We start from the raw sequence: 18,630 nt of genomic DNA on the forward strand, positions 1-18,630 counted from the left end.
ACATCCTCGAAGCCAAACGAGTTGTCAATGAGATCATCGACAGCAAGAAGGGAACGCAGGATGAGCCCTCCCAGTACATCCTGGTCCCATTCAATGACCCAGGTAAAGCTGGCTTTACACTCCACCAAGCATTCTCCTTAGCAAAACATCACTGACAAACTCTGGCAGTCACCGAAATGCTGGTGCGGTTTGTGGTTAAGTCAGGAAGTGGTTAGTAATCAGTGTGTGTTTGTGTGTGTGTAGGGTTCGGACCCCTGATAAGAACGACAAACCCTGATGTTATGAAAACAGAGATCGCTAAACTCAAGGCTGATGGAGGCGGAGACCTCCCTGAGATGTGCCTATCAGGCCTACAGGTACAGTGATTGACATGGCTATATTCCAATCAGGTTTCAGATATAATTCCATTCTTTCTTTATGGTGCACCTGACAATAAATAAATAAACTAAGCATTCTCCCTCTCTCTCTCTCTCTCTCTCTCTCTCTCTCTCTCTCTCTCTCTCTCTCTCTCTCTCTCTCTCTCTCTCTAGTTGGCGCTGACCGGTGCCCCTGCGTCGTCCCACATCTATGTTTTCACAGATGCCGTTGCCAAGGACATTGCGTTAAAGGACACCATCGTGGCCCTGATCAGGAGCACCAAGTCAACCGTGAGCACTTCCTCAAACACCTCCTCAAACACTTCCTGTTTTAGAAGAAACCATGTCCTGCAGTTCAGGATCTTATTAATTAGGGCACACAGTAGCAAACCGCAGGAAAATGTTTTGCAACGGCAAATGAAAACTAGCAATTCTTATTGGAGAGGTAGTCACTCCCATTTTTCTTTCTTTCTTCGTTTGGTGCCTAATGAATACGACCAGGCAAACTCTCTCAAACACACCTATGTGTCTCTCCAGGTGTCTTTCTTCATGACTGGTGCTGGTGCTGGTGCTAGAAGGAGGAGGCGTGGAGTAGAGTCCCGGGAAGCTACATTCGAGACCTACAAGGACCTGGCGCTGGCGTCTGGTGGTCAGGCCATTGGAGTCACCAAAGACAATCTGCCCCAGGCCACTGACGTCATCATCGACTCCTCCACCTCCGCTCTGGTGAGTCAACGGTGGTGGCCATTTTGTTTTATATCAGTAGTTGATTTTAAATAATTCAAAACTTGATCAATTTAAAAACACGTGCTTTATAAATAATGAATTTTAGAAATGCCTAGACATAATATTTATATCTATGATAATTAAATCCTCCACGTTACAATAAAACAACAACATACTCTACATCACCTCTTCTTTCTATCTTCCTCACTCATTCTGTCTTCCTCCTCCTCAGGTGACAGTCCTACAGCGAGCGAGGAACCCAGGCAAAGCTGAGACGTTCTCCTTCCTGCTGGACGAGTCTCTGAACAACATCACCATCTACATCACTGGAAAGTCCCTCACCTTCACCCTGAAGAACCCTGCAGGTAGGAACCTCCAACACCTACACACTGATCTAATATCAGTTTTCAGGTAAAGGTTCACCTAACTGAATAGGATGACATTTCCCCTAGACACTGATCTAAGGTTAGTTTTTCCTCCTCATTGGTTAAGACCTGTTTTGCGTGTTTGAGTATGTAGCTATCTTAATGTTTTTAAGGCATAAAGCACATTTCAACAAGGTATCATGAACCAGGTATAGCCCATTGACAGTATGTTTGACTGTTATTTGACTGTCACCCTCCTTGCCCCTACAGGTGTGACCCAGAAACAGAATGAGACCAACGGGAAACTGGGGAACGTCCAGACGGTGGGCAATCTCTACCGGGTCCGCCTGGCCTCCAACAAACAGACAGGATTATGGGAAATCAGCATGAACTCCAGCCAGCCCTACACACTGAAGGTCACGGGTGAGTTACCATAGAGATACGTCTGTTCTATTAAATATGTGTGTTATGCTCACGCTCAACACTAGATGGAAGCCTTGATAGACACAGAGCCCAGACCTGGGTTAATCAATAATCAATTCAAATATGTCACATGCACCAAATACAAGAGGTGTAGGTAGACCTTACCATGAAATGCTTACTTATGAGCCCTTAACCTACAATTCAGTGTTTAAAAAAGTAAATAAGAAAAATCAAGAAAAAAATGATCCCGAGTCAATGTTCAGGGGTACAGGTTAGTCGAGGTAATTGAGGTAATATGTACATGTAGGTAGGGGTAAAGTGACATCACCTAACCCTAAACTTAACTCTTTTAAATCATGTACAAATATGTAAAAAAGTATTGGAACCCAGGTCTGGCAGAGCCATAAGAGAAGGGAGAGAATACAGCCCTGATTGACTGTGTGTGCGTGTGTGTGTGCGTGTGTGTGTGTGTGTGTGTGTGTGTGTGTGTGTGTGTGTGTGTGTGTGTGTGTGTGTGTGTGTGTGTGTGTGTGTGTGTGTGTGTGTGTGTGTGTGTGTGTGTGTGTGTGTGTGTGTGTGTGTGTGTGTGTGTGTGTGTGTGTGTGTGTGTGTGTGTGTGCGTACGTGTGTGTGCGTACGTGTGTGTGTCTGTCTCTCCAGGTCAGAGTACCATTGCCTTCATTTATGACTTTGTGGAGACCTTCGAGGGACCTCACCCAGGATACGCCCTCATCTCTGGCCGTCCAAAAACAGGTAAACACTACAACATCATCTTAAAATCATTACCATACCAGCAGGTAATCTGTCAATCACAATTATACCAAGGCGACATCATGGATACATCATCTACATGAATGCAGCTGCCACTTCGCTAAATCCGTTAGAGGCAGATGATCATTGTGCACGTCGTTTTTCTCACTGGCGAGAGGTTTTGCACTCATTGCTGTATTCTCTATCAGAAAGTAGGCTGGTCCTCCTTGATGTTGTGTAGGTCGAAACAATGCATTCTGTTCATTTTTAAAGCCTACTTAGTCATAGTCATAAAAAGCAATTAATTGTAATTTATAATAATTGATCTGAACCTAGAAATAGTTACATAGCCACACCCTTCAAGATAATTTTCCTCCTCTCTCTCTCTCCCTCTTTTTCTCTCCCTACCCCTACACTCGTCCTCCTCTCTCTCTCCCTCTCTTTCCCTCCATTCCTCCTCTCTTCTCTCCTTCTCCCAGGTATACCTGCCATGCTGTTGGTATCAGTGTTGGGCAGAAAGGGCCCAGCCTCTGTAAAGGTGGCCAACGTTGCCTTGGTGACAGTGTCAGGGTCAGATGTCGTAGGCGGGGCCCTGGAAGACATGGGCAACGGGGACTTCCTGGTTACGGTAACCAAGGTCCCTGCGGGGGAGTTTGTGGTGCTGTTGAACGGGACAGACGTGGTCTCCTCCACCGTGTTCCAGAGACAGTCCACCACTCAGATGTCCGTCTCCAAGGTTACCATCAAGGTAAGTGATGCTGACACACTTCCTGTTTACATTGAAAATCGGCTTTCATTTGTAAATTATGAAGGAGCCTATACTGCACATTAAAAAAAAGTGGACCTCACAACAACTCCTCAACAATTCCTCTTTCTTGTTCTTCTTGTCTTCTCAGGCCGTGGTGGACAGAAGCATGGAGCCTGGTAAACCCTTCACCCTTCCCTTCACCGTCATGACCGACGCCACTGGAGGCAGCTACAAAATCAGTGCCAGAAACGACAGAGACTTCAACATGAATGTCCCTGGCAGGTAGGGATCAGGGCTGGAATATCCTGAGACTGGTCCCAGATCTGCTTGTTCTGTCTGGCCAACTCCTATGGTCATTTTCACGTGGCACATTGACCACAGGCGTTGGCAATTTAAGCACAAACAGATCTGGGACCAGGTTATCTGGTTAAAATTAGCTTCTTCTCCGCTAGCAAAATGACTCAACATTACTTATTATGGTCCTCTCTTGGCATCGTTTGTATTGACACTTAATGCTAACCCATTGTTGATGCTAACTTAACAGCATCGCTGTGACCACTGGAGGAAACGCCACCAGTGAACTGACCATCACGGTGCCCGCCAACACACCATCAGGAACAGACGTCACCCTGACCATCGAGGCTGTGGCCCCCGGGGCGTCCGACTCCAACTACGCCGTCCTGCGCCTCTCTGTCGTCACCAAGGTAACCTCAGCTATATATACAGATAGATAAAAATATATTATCCTGAACAAAAACAAACACAACATGCAACAATTTTAAAGAGTTACAGTTCATATAAGGAAATCAGTCAATTTAAATAAATTCATTAGGCCCTAATCTATGGATTTCACATGACTGGGAATACAGATATGCATCTGTTGGTCACAGATAACTTAGGGGTGTGGATCAGAAAACCGGTCAGTATCTGGTGTGACCATCCATTTGCCTCAGGCAGAGCGACACATTTTCTTCGCATAGAGTTGATCAGGCTGTTGATTGTGGCCTGTAGAATGTAGTCCCACTCATATTCAATGGAATTCCGAAGTTACTGGATATTGGCTGGAACTGGAACACGCTATCGTATATGTCGATCCAGAGCATTCCAAACATGCTCAATGGGTGACATGTCTGGTGAGTTTTCAGGCAATGGAAGAACTGCAACATTTTCAGCTTCCAGGAATTGTATACAGATCCTTTTGACATGGGGCTGTTCATTATCATGCTGAAACATGAATGGCACGACAATTGGCCTCGGGATCTCACGGTATCTCTGTGCATTCAAATTGCCATTGATAAAATGCAATTGTGTTTGTTGTCCATCGCTTATGCCGGCACATACCATAACACCACCGCCACCATGGGGCACTCTGTTCACAACGTTGACATCAGAAATTAGCTCGCACACACGACACCATACACATGGTCTGCGGTTGTGAGGCCAGTTGGACGTACTGCCAAATTCTCTAAAACAACACTATGGTATGGCTTATGGTAGATAAATTAACATTCAACTCTCTGGCAACAGCTCTGATGGACATTCCTGCAGTCAGCATGCCAATTGCAAGCTCCCTCAAAACTTGAGACATCTGTGGCATTGTGTTGTATGACAAAACTGCACATTTTAGAGCGGCCTTTTATTGTCCCCAGCACGAGGTGCACCTGTGTAATGATCATGCTGTTTAATCAGCTTCTTCATATGCCCCACCTGTCAGGTGGATGGATTATCTTGGCAAAAGAGAAATGCTCACAAACAGGGATGTAAACAAATTTGTTCACAACATTTGAGAGAAATACGCTTTTTGTTTTTGTATTTCTGTGATCTTTTATTACAGCTCATGAAATATGGGACTAACACTTTACATGTTGAGTTAATATTTTTTGTTGTATAGAACCCTGTGTGTGCATTCTAATGTGACATCACAATGGGTGTAGAAATGTAAAACAGTAGAGGTATAGATAAAGATACACTAGAGAGCTGAAAGGCCTATAATGGCCGTCTCCACTCTATGGGCCGTCTCCATTCTATGGGCCATCTCCACTATATGGCCTGTCTCCACTTCCAAACAGCCTCCTTTCCTCATCTCATCTCCCTCATCATCATGATCACGGTCTCTTCTCTTTCTCTCTCTTCTTTCTCTCTCATCTCTCTCAATTCAATTCAAGGGGCTTTATTGGCATGGGAAACATATGTTAACATTGTCAAAGCAAGTGAAGTAGATAATATACAAAAGTGAAATAAACAATAAAAATGAAGAGTAAACATTACACTCACAGAAGTTCCAAAAGAATAAATACATTACAAATGTCATATTATGTATGTATACAGTGTTGCAACAATGTACAAATAGTTAAAGTACAAAAGGGAAAATAAATAAGCATAAATATGGGTTATATTTACAATGGTGTTTGTTCTTCACTGGTTGACCTTTTCTTGTGGCAACAGGTCACAAATATTGCTGCTGTGATGGCACACTGTGGTATTTCATTGGGAGTTTATCAAAATCTGAATTGTCTTCAAATTCTTTGTGGATCTGTGTAATCTGAGGGAAATATGTGTCTCTAATATGGTCATACATTGGGCAGGAGGTTAGGAAGTGCAGCTCAGTTTCCACCTCATTTTGTGGGCAGTGTGCACATAGCCTGTCTTCTCTTGAGAGCCAGTTCTGCCTACGGCGGCCTTTCTCAATAGCAAGACTATGCTCACTGAGTCTGTACATAGTCAAAGCTTTCCTTAATTTTGGGTCAGTCACAGTGGTCAGGTATTCTGCCACCTTGTACTCTCTGTTTAGGGCCAAATAGCATTCTAGTTTGCTCAGTTTTTTTGTAAATTTTTTCCAATGTGTCAAGTAATTATCTTTTTGTTTTCTCATGATTTGGTTGGGTCTAATTGTGTTGCTGTCCTAGGGCTCTGTGGGGTCTGTTTGTGTTTGTGAACAGAGCCCCAGGACCAGCTTGCTTAGGAGACTCTTCTCCAGGTTCATCTCTCTGTAGGTGATGGCTTTGTTATGGAAGGTTTGGGAATCGCTTCCTTTTAGGTGGTTGTAGAATTGAACAAATCTTTTCTGGATTTTGATAATTAGTATCGGCTTAATTCTGCTCTGCATACATTATTTGGTGTTCTACGTTGTACACTGAGGATATTTTTGCAGAATTCTGCATGCAGAGTTTCAATTTGGTGTTTGTCCCATTTTGTGAATTCTTGGTTGGTGAGCAGACCCAGACCTCACAACCATAAAGATAACTGGGTTCTATAACTGATTCAAGTATTTTTAGCCAGATCCTAATTGGTATGTCACATTTTATGTTCCTTTTGTTGGCATAGAAGCCCTTCTTGCCTTGTCTCTCAGATCATTCACAGCTTTGTGGAAGTTACCTGTGGTGCTGATGTTTAGGCCAAGGTATGTATAGTTTTCCGTGTGCTCTAGGGCAACGGTGTATAGATGGAATTTGTATTTGTGGTCCCGGTGACTGGACCTTTTTTGGAACAACATTGTTTTGGTCTTACTGAGATTTACTGTCAGGGCCCAGGTCTGACAGAATCTGTGCAGAAGATCTAGGTGCTGCTGTAGGCCCTCCTTGGTTGGGGACGGAAGCACCAGATCGTCAGCAAACAGTAGACATTTGACTTCAGATTCTAGTAGGGTGCTGCAGACTTTTCTAGTGCCGTTGCCAATTCATTGATGTATATGTTGAAGAGAATGGGCCTTAAGCTGCATCCCTGTCTCACTCCACAGCCCTTTGGGAAGAAATGTGTATGTTTTTTGCCTATTTTAACCGCACACTTCTTGTTTGTGTACATGGATTTTATAATGTCGTATCTTTTTCCCCAACACCACTTTCCATCAATTTGTATAGCAGACCCTCATGCCAAATTGAGTCAAAGGCTTTTTTTTATCAACAAAGCATGAGAAGACTTTGCCTTAGTTTTGGTTTGTTTGTTTGTTTGTCAATTATGGTGTGAAGGATGAATACGTAGTCTGTTGTACCGGGGGTGGGGTGCATGGGGTGGGCAGGAGAGGCATAGGTCTGATCTGAGGGGTCCTAAACGGGGTGTGGGCATGGTTGACTTGTGGGGGTGTTGATTGGTGGGGGTGGGGGTGTGTATGTGGCTGGTGGTGTTGTGGTCTGGATGTTGGTCCTCTCGGCGTGTGTCCTCTATGTGTACTTCCGGGAGGGTCCCACAGGTCTGGGAGTGTGTCTCGCTGGTCTGGGTGGGGTGGCTATTGATCTGTTTCTCCTATGTGAAGTGTTGGGGCTACGTTTGAGAGTGATGTCCTGGTTGGAGTAGACTGTTCAACTCTCCTGCCATTGTTGGGCTAAAGGGATTTGACACCTCTCACTTAATTTAGCATTCAGTCCTCATAAAGTAATGTAATGTATTTTTCTTTTTGGCTTTTGGAAATAAAATATAGCTTCAGACTAAACATTACTCGCTCAGTTCCAGGTTGGATGTTGTTTTCAGGTTTCTGTTGTTTTCCAGAGCATTTGCTGTATAGCGTTGGAATAATAATCTTTGGTAGTTGTAAGCCTTCCAGGTGATTCCGTATTTCCGCCCAAAATCAGGTTGTAGGTTTTGATTTTTGATTTGGAGTGAAGGTTTGGAGTGAAGGTTGAATGTTGTAGAGGGTAGCATACTGTATACGTTCCTGACAAAAAAAATCTAAATGTATCTAACTCTTAATCTATATTTTTTTAAGAACATGCTGAAAAAGGCAGGAGCTCATCTGATCATGACCTCTCTCTCTCTTTCTCTGTGCCCCCCCCCCCCCCCCCCCCCCCCAGGTGACAGATTTCACCCCTCCACAGTGTGAGATGGTCAGCGTCTCGGTGGTCGACTGCCCAGCTGACCCAGCAGTCTGCAGCTCCGCCTTCTGGCAGCTCTCTGCCAACCTGACCGACGGTGTCAATGGCACAGGCATCGCCAGCCTCAAACACCGCCAGGGAGTGGGTAACCTCACCCACACGGACCTGAAGCAGACGTTTGTTGCAGCAGCGTTCAACGCTTCGTGCTGCTCTCTGACAGTGGAGCTGGTGGCGGTGGACAAGGCCATGAATGTCGGCACCTGTCGGTTTTCCATCGTCCGCAACGCGGGACCGCCCTCCCTTGCTCTGTCCCTCCCACTGTTGGTGTGTCTGCTGGTCTCTGCCCTCTTCACTACGTCCCTCAGAGACTTACTTATCTGATCTAATGCTGCATTAAGAACCAAGTGGGAAGGTGGAAATTACCCGTTGTGAAGTTGTAAATACCTGTTTATTCATTCACGTGCATTGAACTTGTTGAGAAACGCAAATTGGTCAACAAGCTACTTTAACCATAAACTAAAAGTCCAGCTTTCACGCTTTTAAACAAATTATAGTGTTCAAAAACCATTTTAATAATAATGTTTTGTTGTTGCATTTAACTGCTGAACATGATGTTATTGAGTTAATATCCTTAGTAGGTGACGTTAGAGGTCAACATGTGGGAGAAGATGTTGCTCAGGGATGATAGACTAGTAATTACCAGTTGGAGGGGCCTTCAAGCGGATTTTCCCAGTCGTAGGTGGTAAATACCACCTTCCCACGTGGTTGTGAACGCAGAGTAAGGCTCATGTATTGACTGCCTGACCAATGCTGCCTCTTGAAGTTAAAAGGTTGTGCTCCAGACCGACTACATTGCAGACATTGCATTGCATCAACAATGATTCGTGTGACAAAGCCAACATTTAAATGAATGTCACTTTAAAAACTGCCAGCAGTACTCTCTCTCTGTGCACTTTCTCAACATGTTATTTGCAACTGTAAGATTGATGTTTAATTTTTGTAAGTCTCCAGTTACATCTCTGTCATGAATAAAAAGCTACTGTGTGAATGAGTACTGTGTGAATGACTACTGTGTGAGTGACTACTGTGTGAGTGACTACTGTGTGAGTGACTACTGTGTGAGTGACTACTGTGTGAGTGACTACTGTGTGAGTGACTGCTGTGTGAGTGACTACTGTGTGAGTGACTGCTGTGTGAGTGACTGCTGTGTGAGTGACTGCTGTGTGAGTGAATGCTGTGTGAGTGACTACTGTGTGAGTGACTCATGTTAGTTGTTTTGTTATAATACGGAGGTAGTTTAGTAGCCATGTGAAATTAGCCTGATCTCGATAGCTCACATTCAGTTTTGCTTCACGTATTAAACTAAGCAGCTGTTAGTCTGCTTGACTAGGCTAGTAGTTATTAATTTGTAAACATTTCTGAAAACATAATTCCACTTTGACATTGTGGGGTATTGTGCGTAGGCCAGTGACACAAAATATAAATGTAATCCATTTTAAATTCAGGCTGTAACACAACATTTTAGGGAAAAAGTCAAAGGGTGTGAATACACCGTGTACAACAAATATGGAGTTACAGGGTTTTCGTCAGACTTTGCCAAAAGTAGGTTTCAGTAGGCTGGCTATGTGTTATGAATTACGTTCTTATACATTGGATACATTACAATTACCTTCAGAAAGTGAACGTAGAATGTCATGTCAAAGTAGAATTCCGTTTTTTTTCTTTGACAAATGATTGAAACATGTTCATCTGAAATGTCTTGAATCAGTAAGTTTTCAACCCTCTTGTTATGGCAACGCCCAAATAACTCCAGGAGTCAAGTGTTGCTTAACATACAGTGAAGAGTTCCTTAAACAGCAGTCCCTCACATATCCACTACTCTGGAAATGAACACTGATTGTCCCACTATTCTCCTTGGCTTGATGACCTGTAAGGTACCACTGCACAGTTATCCACTCCACCGCCATAAGGGCCTCCACTCCTCCACCACACAGTTCTCCACTCCTCCACCACACAGTTCTCCACTCCACCACCACACAGTTCTCCACTCCACCACCATAAGGGCCTCCACTCCTCCACCACACAGTTCTCCACTCCACCACCACACAGTTCTCCACTCCACCACCACACAGTTCTCCACTCCACCACCATAAGGACCTCCACTCCTCCACCACACAGTTCTCCACTCCACCACCACACAGTTCTCCACTCCACCACCACACAGTTCTCCACTCCACCACCACACAGTTCTCCACTCCACCACCACACAGTTCTCCACTCCACCACCACACAGTTCTCCACTCCACCACCACACAGTTCTCCACTCGACCACCACACAGTTCTCCACTCCACCACCACACAGTTCTCCACTCCACCACCATAAGGGCCTCCACTCCACCACCACACAGTTCTCCACTCCACCACCACACAGTTTTCCACTCCTCCACCACACAGTTCTCCACTCCACCACCACACAGTTCTCCACTCCACCACCACACAGTTCTCCACTCCACCACCACACAACATAGAGTTAGACTGACCTCTCTCTCAGAACCTAGAGTATGAACAACACAGAGTTAGACTGACCTCTCTCTCAGAACCTAGAGTATGAACAACACAGAGTTAGACTGACCTCTCTCTCAGAACCTAGAGTATGAACAACACAGAGTTAGACTGACCTCTCTCTCAGAACATAGAGTATGAACAACACAGTTAGACTGACCTCTCTCTCAGAACCTAGAGTATGAACAACACAGAGTTAGACTGACCTCTCTCTCAGAACCTAGAGTATGAACAACACAGAGTTAGACTGACCACTCTCTCAGAACCTAGAGTGTGAACAACACAGAGTTAGACTGACCACTCTCTCTGAACCTAGAGTATGAACAACACAGAGTTAGACTGACCACTCTCTCAGAACCTAGAGTATGAACAACACAGAGTTAGACTGACCTCTCTCTCAGAACCTAGAGTATGAACAACACAGAGCTAGACTGACCTCTCTCTCAGAACCTAGAGTATAAACAACACAGAGTTAGACTGACCTCTCTCTCAGAACCTAGAGTATGAACAACACAGAGTTATACTGACCTCTCTCTCAGAACCTAGAGTATGAACAACACAGAGTTAGACTGACCACTCTCTCAGAACCTAGAGTATGAACAACACAGAGTTAGACTGACCACTCTCTCAGAACCTAGAGTATGACCAACACAGAGTTAGACTGACCACTCTCTCAGAACCTAGAGTGTGAACAACACAGAGAATCAGTCCTACTCCTTCCACTGTGGTCAGTGTTATCCCATGATTTTGGAATTAGATGGTCGACTAGCAGGTGTCCACATACTGTTGACCATGTAGTGTACAGATAGGTTAGTTAGACACAGACAGACAGACAGACAGACAGACAGACAGACAGACAGACAGACAGACAGACAGACAGACAGACAGACAGACAGACAGACAGACAGACAGACAGACAGACAGATATATAGATAGATAGATAGATAGATAGATAGATAGATAGATAGATAGATAGATAGATAGATAGATAGAGTGATAGATAGATAGATAGAGTGATAGATAGAGTGATAGATAGATAGATAGAGTGATAGATAGATAGATAGATAGATAGATAGATAGATAGATAGATAGATAGATAGATAGATAGATAGATAGAGTGATAGAGTGATAGATAGATAGATAGAGTGATAGATAGATAGATAGAGTGATAGATAGAGTGATAGATAGATAGATAGATAGATAGATAGATAGATAGATAGAGTGATAGATAGAGTGATAGATAGATAGATAGATAGATAGATAGATAGATAGATAGATAGATAGATAGATAGATAGATAGATAGATAGATAGATAGATAGATAGATAGATAGATAGATAGATAGATAGATAGATAGATAAACTCAGCAAAAAAAGAAACATCCCTTTTTCAGGACCCTGTCTTTCAAAGATAATTCGTAAAAATACAAATAACTTCACAGATCTTCATTGTAAAGGGTTTAAACACTGTTTCCCATGCTTGTTCAATGAACCATAAACAATTAATGAACATGCACTTGTGGAACGGTCGTTAAGACACTAACAGCTTACAGACGCTAGGCAAGAACATCACACCTGCAGGACAGGTACAGGATGGCAACAACAACTGCCCGAGTTACACCAGGAACGCACAATCCCTCCATCAGCGCTCAGACTGTCCGCAATAGGCTGAGAGAGGCTGGACTGAGGGCTTGTAGGCCTGTTGTAAGGCAGGTCCTCACCAGACATCACCGTCAGCAACGTCGCCTATGTGCACAAACCCGCCGTCGCTGAACCAGACAGGACTGGCAAAAAGTGATCTTCACTGACGAGTCGCGGTTTTGTCTCACCAGGGGTGATGGTCGGATTCACGTCTATCATCGAAGGAATGAGCGTTACACCGAGGCCTGTCCTCTGGAGCGGGATCGATTTGGAGGTGGAGGGTCCGTCATGGTTTGGGGCGGTGTGTCACAGCATCATCGGACTGAGCTTGTTGGAGGAAGACATCCTCCTCCCTCATGTGGTACCCTTCCTGCAGGCTCATCCTGACATGACCCTCCAGCATGACAATGCCACCAGCCATACTGCTCGTTCTGTGCGTGATTTCCTGACAGGAATGTCAATATTCTGCCATGGCCAGTGAAGAGCCCGGATCTCAATCCCATTGATCACGTCTGGGACCTGTTGGATCGGAGGGTGAGGGCTAGGGCTATTCCCCCAGAAATGTGCCTTGGTGGAAGAGTGGGGTAGCATCTCACAGTAAGAACTGGCAAATCTGGTGCAGTCCATGAGGAGGAGTACTTATTACAGCTGGTGGCCACACCAGATACTGACAGTAACTTTTGATTTTGACCCCCCTTTGGTCAGGGACACATTATTCCATTTCTGTTAGTTACATGTCTGTGGAATTTGTTCAGTTTATGTCTCAGTTGTTGAATCTTGTTATGTTCATTCAAATATTTACACATGTTAAGTTTGTTGAAAATAAACACAGTTGACAGTGAGAGGATGTTTATTTTTTGCTGAGTTTAAATATGCTAGACAGTAGAGGCATAGATCAAGATACAGCAGAGAGCTGAGAGGCCTACATGGGCTGTCTCCACTTCTCCCTTATCATCATGATCACGGTATCTCCCTCTCCGTCTCACTCTCTCCCTCTCTCTGCAGCTGGTCAGTGTCTCGGTGGTTGACTGCCAGGCTGACCCAGCAGCCTGCAGCTCCGGCTTCTGGTAGCTCGGGTCGGACTTTTGCATTTGAGGTGAAAAGTTGCAGGGACTAAAGAAAAACCTGTCCGTCTGAGCACAGCCGTGCCAAGAATCTGCTCTTGATTCAGTGTGTAGATGGCGAAGGAATCATGGCGGAAGTGGATGCCAAGTCTGAATCGAGAACAGTATTGAGTAAAGTTGATGAATGGAAAACAGTAGTGTCAAAGAATGGTAGCGAAAAAAGGAAATTGTCAACAATTGGAAAGGATGATGAGTGTAGGTCAGATAAGGATTTGTTTCTTGTTGGGATGTGTTTTTTGAACATGGACGTGAATCTCGGGAAACTCATTCGAAGTATCAAAGAAGGTGAAGCATGTGTTGTGTAAAGTGGAATCAATCAGAGTGACCAGGATTGGGCTTGTTATGGTTCAATGTGTTTCTGAAGAGCAGAAAAAGAAGGCATCGGGAATCACATTATTGTGCTTTGGACTGCAGAGTAGAGCAGCAGTTAAAGGAGTCATAACCGGGTGTGTCGATGGAGGTAAATATTGAATACTTCTAGAGAATCCAAGATGTGGTTGGTGCCCATTGTCTGAAACGCATGGTAAATGGGTAAAAGGTAGAATGTCTGTCAGTTCTTTAGTTTTTTGATAAAGAACACATCCCTACGCATGTAAAGTTAGGTTATGTAAAGTTAGGTTATGTAAAGTCAGGTTATGTAAAGTTAGGTTATGTAAAGTTAGGTTATGTGAAGTTAGGTTATGTAAAGTTAGGTTATGTGAAGTTAGGTTATGTAAAGTTAGGTTATGTGAAGTTAGGTTATGTAAAGTTAGGTTATGTGAAGTTAGGTTATGTAAAGTTAGGTTATGTAAAGTTAGGTTATGTAAAGTTAGGTTATGTAAAGTCAGGTTATGTGAAGTTAGGTTATGTAAAGTTAGGTTATGTAAAGTCAGGTTATGTGAAGTTAGGTTATGTAAAGTTAGGTTATGTAAAGTCAGGTTATGTAAAGTTAGGTTATGTAAAGTTAGGTTATGTAAAGTTAGGTTATGTAAAGTTAGGTTATGTAAAGTCAGGTTATGTGAAGTTAGGTTATGTAAAGTTAGGTTATGTGAAGTTAGGTTATGTAAAGTATGCAGTAAGAGTATTTGTCAACAAGCCACTTCAGTGCAATAACTCTAAAGGATTTGGCCATGTTTGCAGACGGAAGGAGTGTATTGAAGACTGGGGTGAAGAAGGTCAGTGGTGTAAAGTTCTTAAGCAAAAATATTTTAAAGTACTACTTAAGTAGTTTTTGGGGTATCTGTACTTTACTTTGCTATTTATAGTTTTGACAACTTTTACTTTTACTTCACTACATTTCGAAAGAAAATATTGTACTTTTTGCTCCATACATTTCCCTGACAATCCAAAGCACTCGTTACATTTTGAATGCTTAGCAGGAAAGGAAAATTGAGAAATTCACGCACTTATCAAGAGAACACGTGGTCATCCCTACTCCCTCTGGCCTGGCAGACTCACTAAACACAAATGCATATTTTGTAAATAATGTCTGAGTGTTGGAGTGTGCCTCTGGCTATCCGTAAATTTAAAAAACAAGAAATGGTGGCGTCTGCTTTGCTTAATATAAGGAATTTGAAATTATTTATACTTTTACTTGTAATACTTAAGTATATTTTAGCAATTCCATTTACTTTTGATTCTTAAGTATATTTTAAACCAAATACTTTTACTCAAGTAGTATTTTACTGGGTGACATTCACTTTAAATTTGTTCTAATGTTTCTATTCTTTTACTCAAGTATGACAATTGAGTACTTGTTCCGCCACTGATCCAGAGTTCTTGGAGTTCTTGGAGTTCCCTGGTGAAGGAGGTAAACAGGGCAAAAGTAAGGGTGGATCAAAGGATCTCCTACGTGGAGGCAAGCAAAATAATTGAGAAAAGCAAGTGACGCTAGTGTTGATGATATGGTAGTGCCTCCACACTCAACTGGCGGACTGGATTCGGACCCGGAATAACATGGAAGAATGCATAGAATTGCAGGAAATTAGCTTTAAAACAACAAAACAGATTTCTGTCTCATGTATAATGTGTAAAATTGTGTGAAATTACCTTAAAAACTGCAACATTTTCTCTCAACCAACTAGAGGGGTGTAAACAGTTTGGGGTTGCATGGGTTGCGAGGTGGGGGTTTGTTACAACGGCGATAAATTACATGATCCATCCAGACCTTTGCCACCTAGGAAATTTGTGTGACCGAACCATCTCAAATAGTAGTTGAGTACCCCTGTGGTAGTGGATACACCCCAGCCATTAGTGAAAGTTTGTCAATCAAGAGAATCGGACACGCTTTGTGTGAAAAAGGTGGATTATGTGCCGTTTATTGCAACAGTTATTAATTGTACTGCTCAAGTGTCAAAGAAAAACAACAACATTGGAAATCATTGTTGCTGCGACTCAAAGTTTTCAGGCTGAAAGAATTCACAGCAGAAGACCTGGACTTTGTATTTGAACAGAAGTGGTGTGAATTTTTGGTTAGTGTTTGCTGTTTTTGGTAGTTAGTATGAATGTTTGGTTAGTGTTTGCTGTTTTTGGTAGTTAGTATGAATTGTTGGTTAGTGTTTGCTGTTTTTGCTAGTTAGTATGAATTTTTGGTTAGTGTTTGCTGTTTTTGGTAGTTAGTATGAATTTTTGGTTAGTGTTTGCTGTTTTTGGTAGTTAGTATGAAATTTTGGTTAGTGTTTGCTGTTTTTGGTAGTTAGTATGAATTTTTGGTTAGTGTTTGCTGTTTTTGATAGTTAGTATGAATTTTTTCATCCAAAACCTCTTTTGTTTTTGGGGATATTTTACTAGCTCCGTACAGTAGGTGGCGGCAATACACTTTATGAGTGTAGTCTGCCAATAAACCTCAAATATGAAAGTTTGCAGAGATAGAGCAGTGTTTGTCAAACCACATCCCGAAAAGCGGTCTTCTCACAAAATTGTCTGTAGCGTCCTAACGGTTTGGTATACAAACTATTATGACCCCTCTATGTGAAGATGGTGTTCTCCGTTTTGCTCTACGACCCTCACAGGCGTCTTGGGAATCGTCTGAAGTCGGTACAGCCGATCTGCCAACTTGTGTCTGTAGCATCAGAATAGTTTGGGCTACACAATAATATGCATCTCTGTGGAAAGGTGAGTCTATCACAAACAAGTACAGTATATATGGATATAGTTGAATGCCAAAAATAAGGAGTTAAATACATGTAAAAAAGGGTGGGACTATCTGTTGTTTATGTAGTGAATTTGTTAATCAATGCATTTGCATGTGCAAATCGCAGTAAGGCCAAATTCAATGTTTCATCAAATATTTGTGTATATATCTCTTTTTTATTTTATGGGTCATAAATTAAAAAATAAGATAAATTATCCTTGGTGTGACCTTCTTAAAACAATTCCATATGTTAGCTTAATGGAACCCCCCCAACCCCGGCTTAGACAGGGCTTAGACTCTAGAGGGTTTTAACACCTATCCAGGTGTTGTTAGATCTGGCAGAAATCTGCATAGTATTCAGCCTGGAATGTGATAGCTAGTGATGACACAATTGGGCGTCAGATTGCTGTATTATATGATAAGGAAAGCTAATATATTTATTAACACCTATCCAGGTGTTGTTAGATCTGGCAGGAATCTGCAAAGTTTTCATCTGGGAACGTGCCCAAGGCCACCATGAAAATGAATGTCCCTTGTATAAAAGGGACAACAGAACAACAGATCTGCTGCTACTCTGTGCTGTACTCCACGCAATATAGATTTTTGGCTTAACTACACTGCTTGTAATGACTATATGCTGTCTTCTTATACGTGTACCACCTAATAGGATTTATTTTTATTTTGTGTGTGTGAGTTAAGTTAAGTTTTGTTTGTCCTCAAAATTGGCCATCCCATTCAACAGTACAATGAATGTCAATGTTTGTATTGCTGTCTTTTTAAATGCATTTTAAAATGGAAAATAATAAACATATTATATATATATATATATAAAAGATTGATGTTTTTGTCTCCAGTTTAGGTCTCTGGCATGAATAAAAAGCTGTGCTTTCCTGCTACATCGTGACAGATGTTAATGCTTTTGTTGTGAAACGGAGGTAGTTTAGTAGCCTTGTGAAACTACCCTGGGTCCAGTTTCCAAAAAGCATCTTAAGGATAAGTTCATCGTTAGAACCTTCGTAGGAGCATCGATAATTCTCCAAGCTGTTTCCAAAACCATCGTTATTAATGTTGCACTTTTAAACGCTCGTAATCTAGAATGGCTAAGTGCGTTGTTAAATGCTTTTTTGCCCTCCCGCATCACTTTATTCACAGAAGAATCACATGGTTTATCCATCTCTCTGTGACCGCCGATAACTTCAGAACAAAGTTGACTACAAATACATATATTTGTAGACTAAATGAAAATACAAACACATTACATTTACATTACATTTAAGTCATTTAGCAGACGCTCTTATCCAGAGCGACTTACAAATTGGTGCATTCACCTTATGACATCCAGTGGAACAGCCACTTTACAATAGTGCATCTAAATCTTTTAAGGGGGGGGGGGGGGGGTCAGAAGGATTACTTTATCCTATCCTAGGTATTCCTTAAAGAGGTGGGGTTTCAGGTGTCTCCGGAAGGTGGTGATTGACTCCGCTCTCCTGGCGTCGTGAGGGAGTTTGTTCCACCATTGGGGTGCCAGAGCAGCGAACAGTTTTGACTGTGCTGAGCGGGAACTGTACTTCCTCAGTGGTAGGGAGGCGAGCAGGCCAGAGGTGGATGAACGCAGTGGCCTTGTTTGGGTGTAGGGCCTGATCAGAGCCTGAAGGTACTGAGGTGCCGTTCCCCTCACAGCTCCGTAGGCAAGCACCATGGTCTTGTAGCAGATGCGAGCTTCAACTGGAAGCCAGTGGAGAGAGTGGAGGAGCGGGGTGACGTGAGAGAACTTGGGAAGGTTGAACACCAGACGGGCTGCGGCGTTCTGGATGAGTTGTAGGGGTTTAATGGCACAGGCAGGGAGCCCAGCCAACAGCGAGTTGCAGTAATCCAGACAGGAGATGACAAGTGCCTGGATTAGGACCTGCGCCGCTTCCTGTGTGAGGCAGGGTCGTACTCTGCGGATGTTGTAGAGCATGAACCTACAGGAACGGGCCACCGCCTTGATGTTAGTTGAGAACGACAGGGTGTTGTCCAG

General features: G+C 43.0%; 1 protein-coding gene across 1 annotated transcript in view; it reads left to right on the top strand.

Moving 5' to 3' along the window:
• LOC129841115 (von Willebrand factor A domain-containing protein 7-like) overlaps positions 1 to 9,224 on the top strand; it is a 23,846-nt gene extending 14,622 nt beyond the window's left edge. The window contains exons 8-18 of the mRNA XM_055909223.1: positions 1 to 102; positions 244 to 356; positions 531 to 647; positions 894 to 1,082; positions 1,315 to 1,447; positions 1,718 to 1,870; positions 2,531 to 2,623; positions 3,100 to 3,368; positions 3,517 to 3,650; positions 3,913 to 4,072; positions 8,153 to 9,224. The exon at positions 1 to 102 is cut by the window's left edge and continues 68 nt beyond it. Of these exons, the coding sequence (XP_055765198.1) occupies positions 1 to 102; positions 244 to 356; positions 531 to 647; positions 894 to 1,082; positions 1,315 to 1,447; positions 1,718 to 1,870; positions 2,531 to 2,623; positions 3,100 to 3,368; positions 3,517 to 3,650; positions 3,913 to 4,072; positions 8,153 to 8,554 (1,865 nt within the window). The 3' untranslated portion in view covers positions 8,555 to 9,224. The remainder of the gene's footprint in view (positions 103 to 243; positions 357 to 530; positions 648 to 893; positions 1,083 to 1,314; positions 1,448 to 1,717; positions 1,871 to 2,530; positions 2,624 to 3,099; positions 3,369 to 3,516; positions 3,651 to 3,912; positions 4,073 to 8,152) is intronic.
• Positions 9,225 to 18,630: the final 9,406 nt, after the last annotated feature.

Source organism: Salvelinus fontinalis, chromosome 42, assembly GCF_029448725.1.
Source record: "Salvelinus fontinalis isolate EN_2023a chromosome 42, ASM2944872v1, whole genome shotgun sequence".
NCBI classification, from domain to species: Eukaryota; Metazoa; Chordata; class Actinopteri; order Salmoniformes; family Salmonidae; genus Salvelinus; species Salvelinus fontinalis.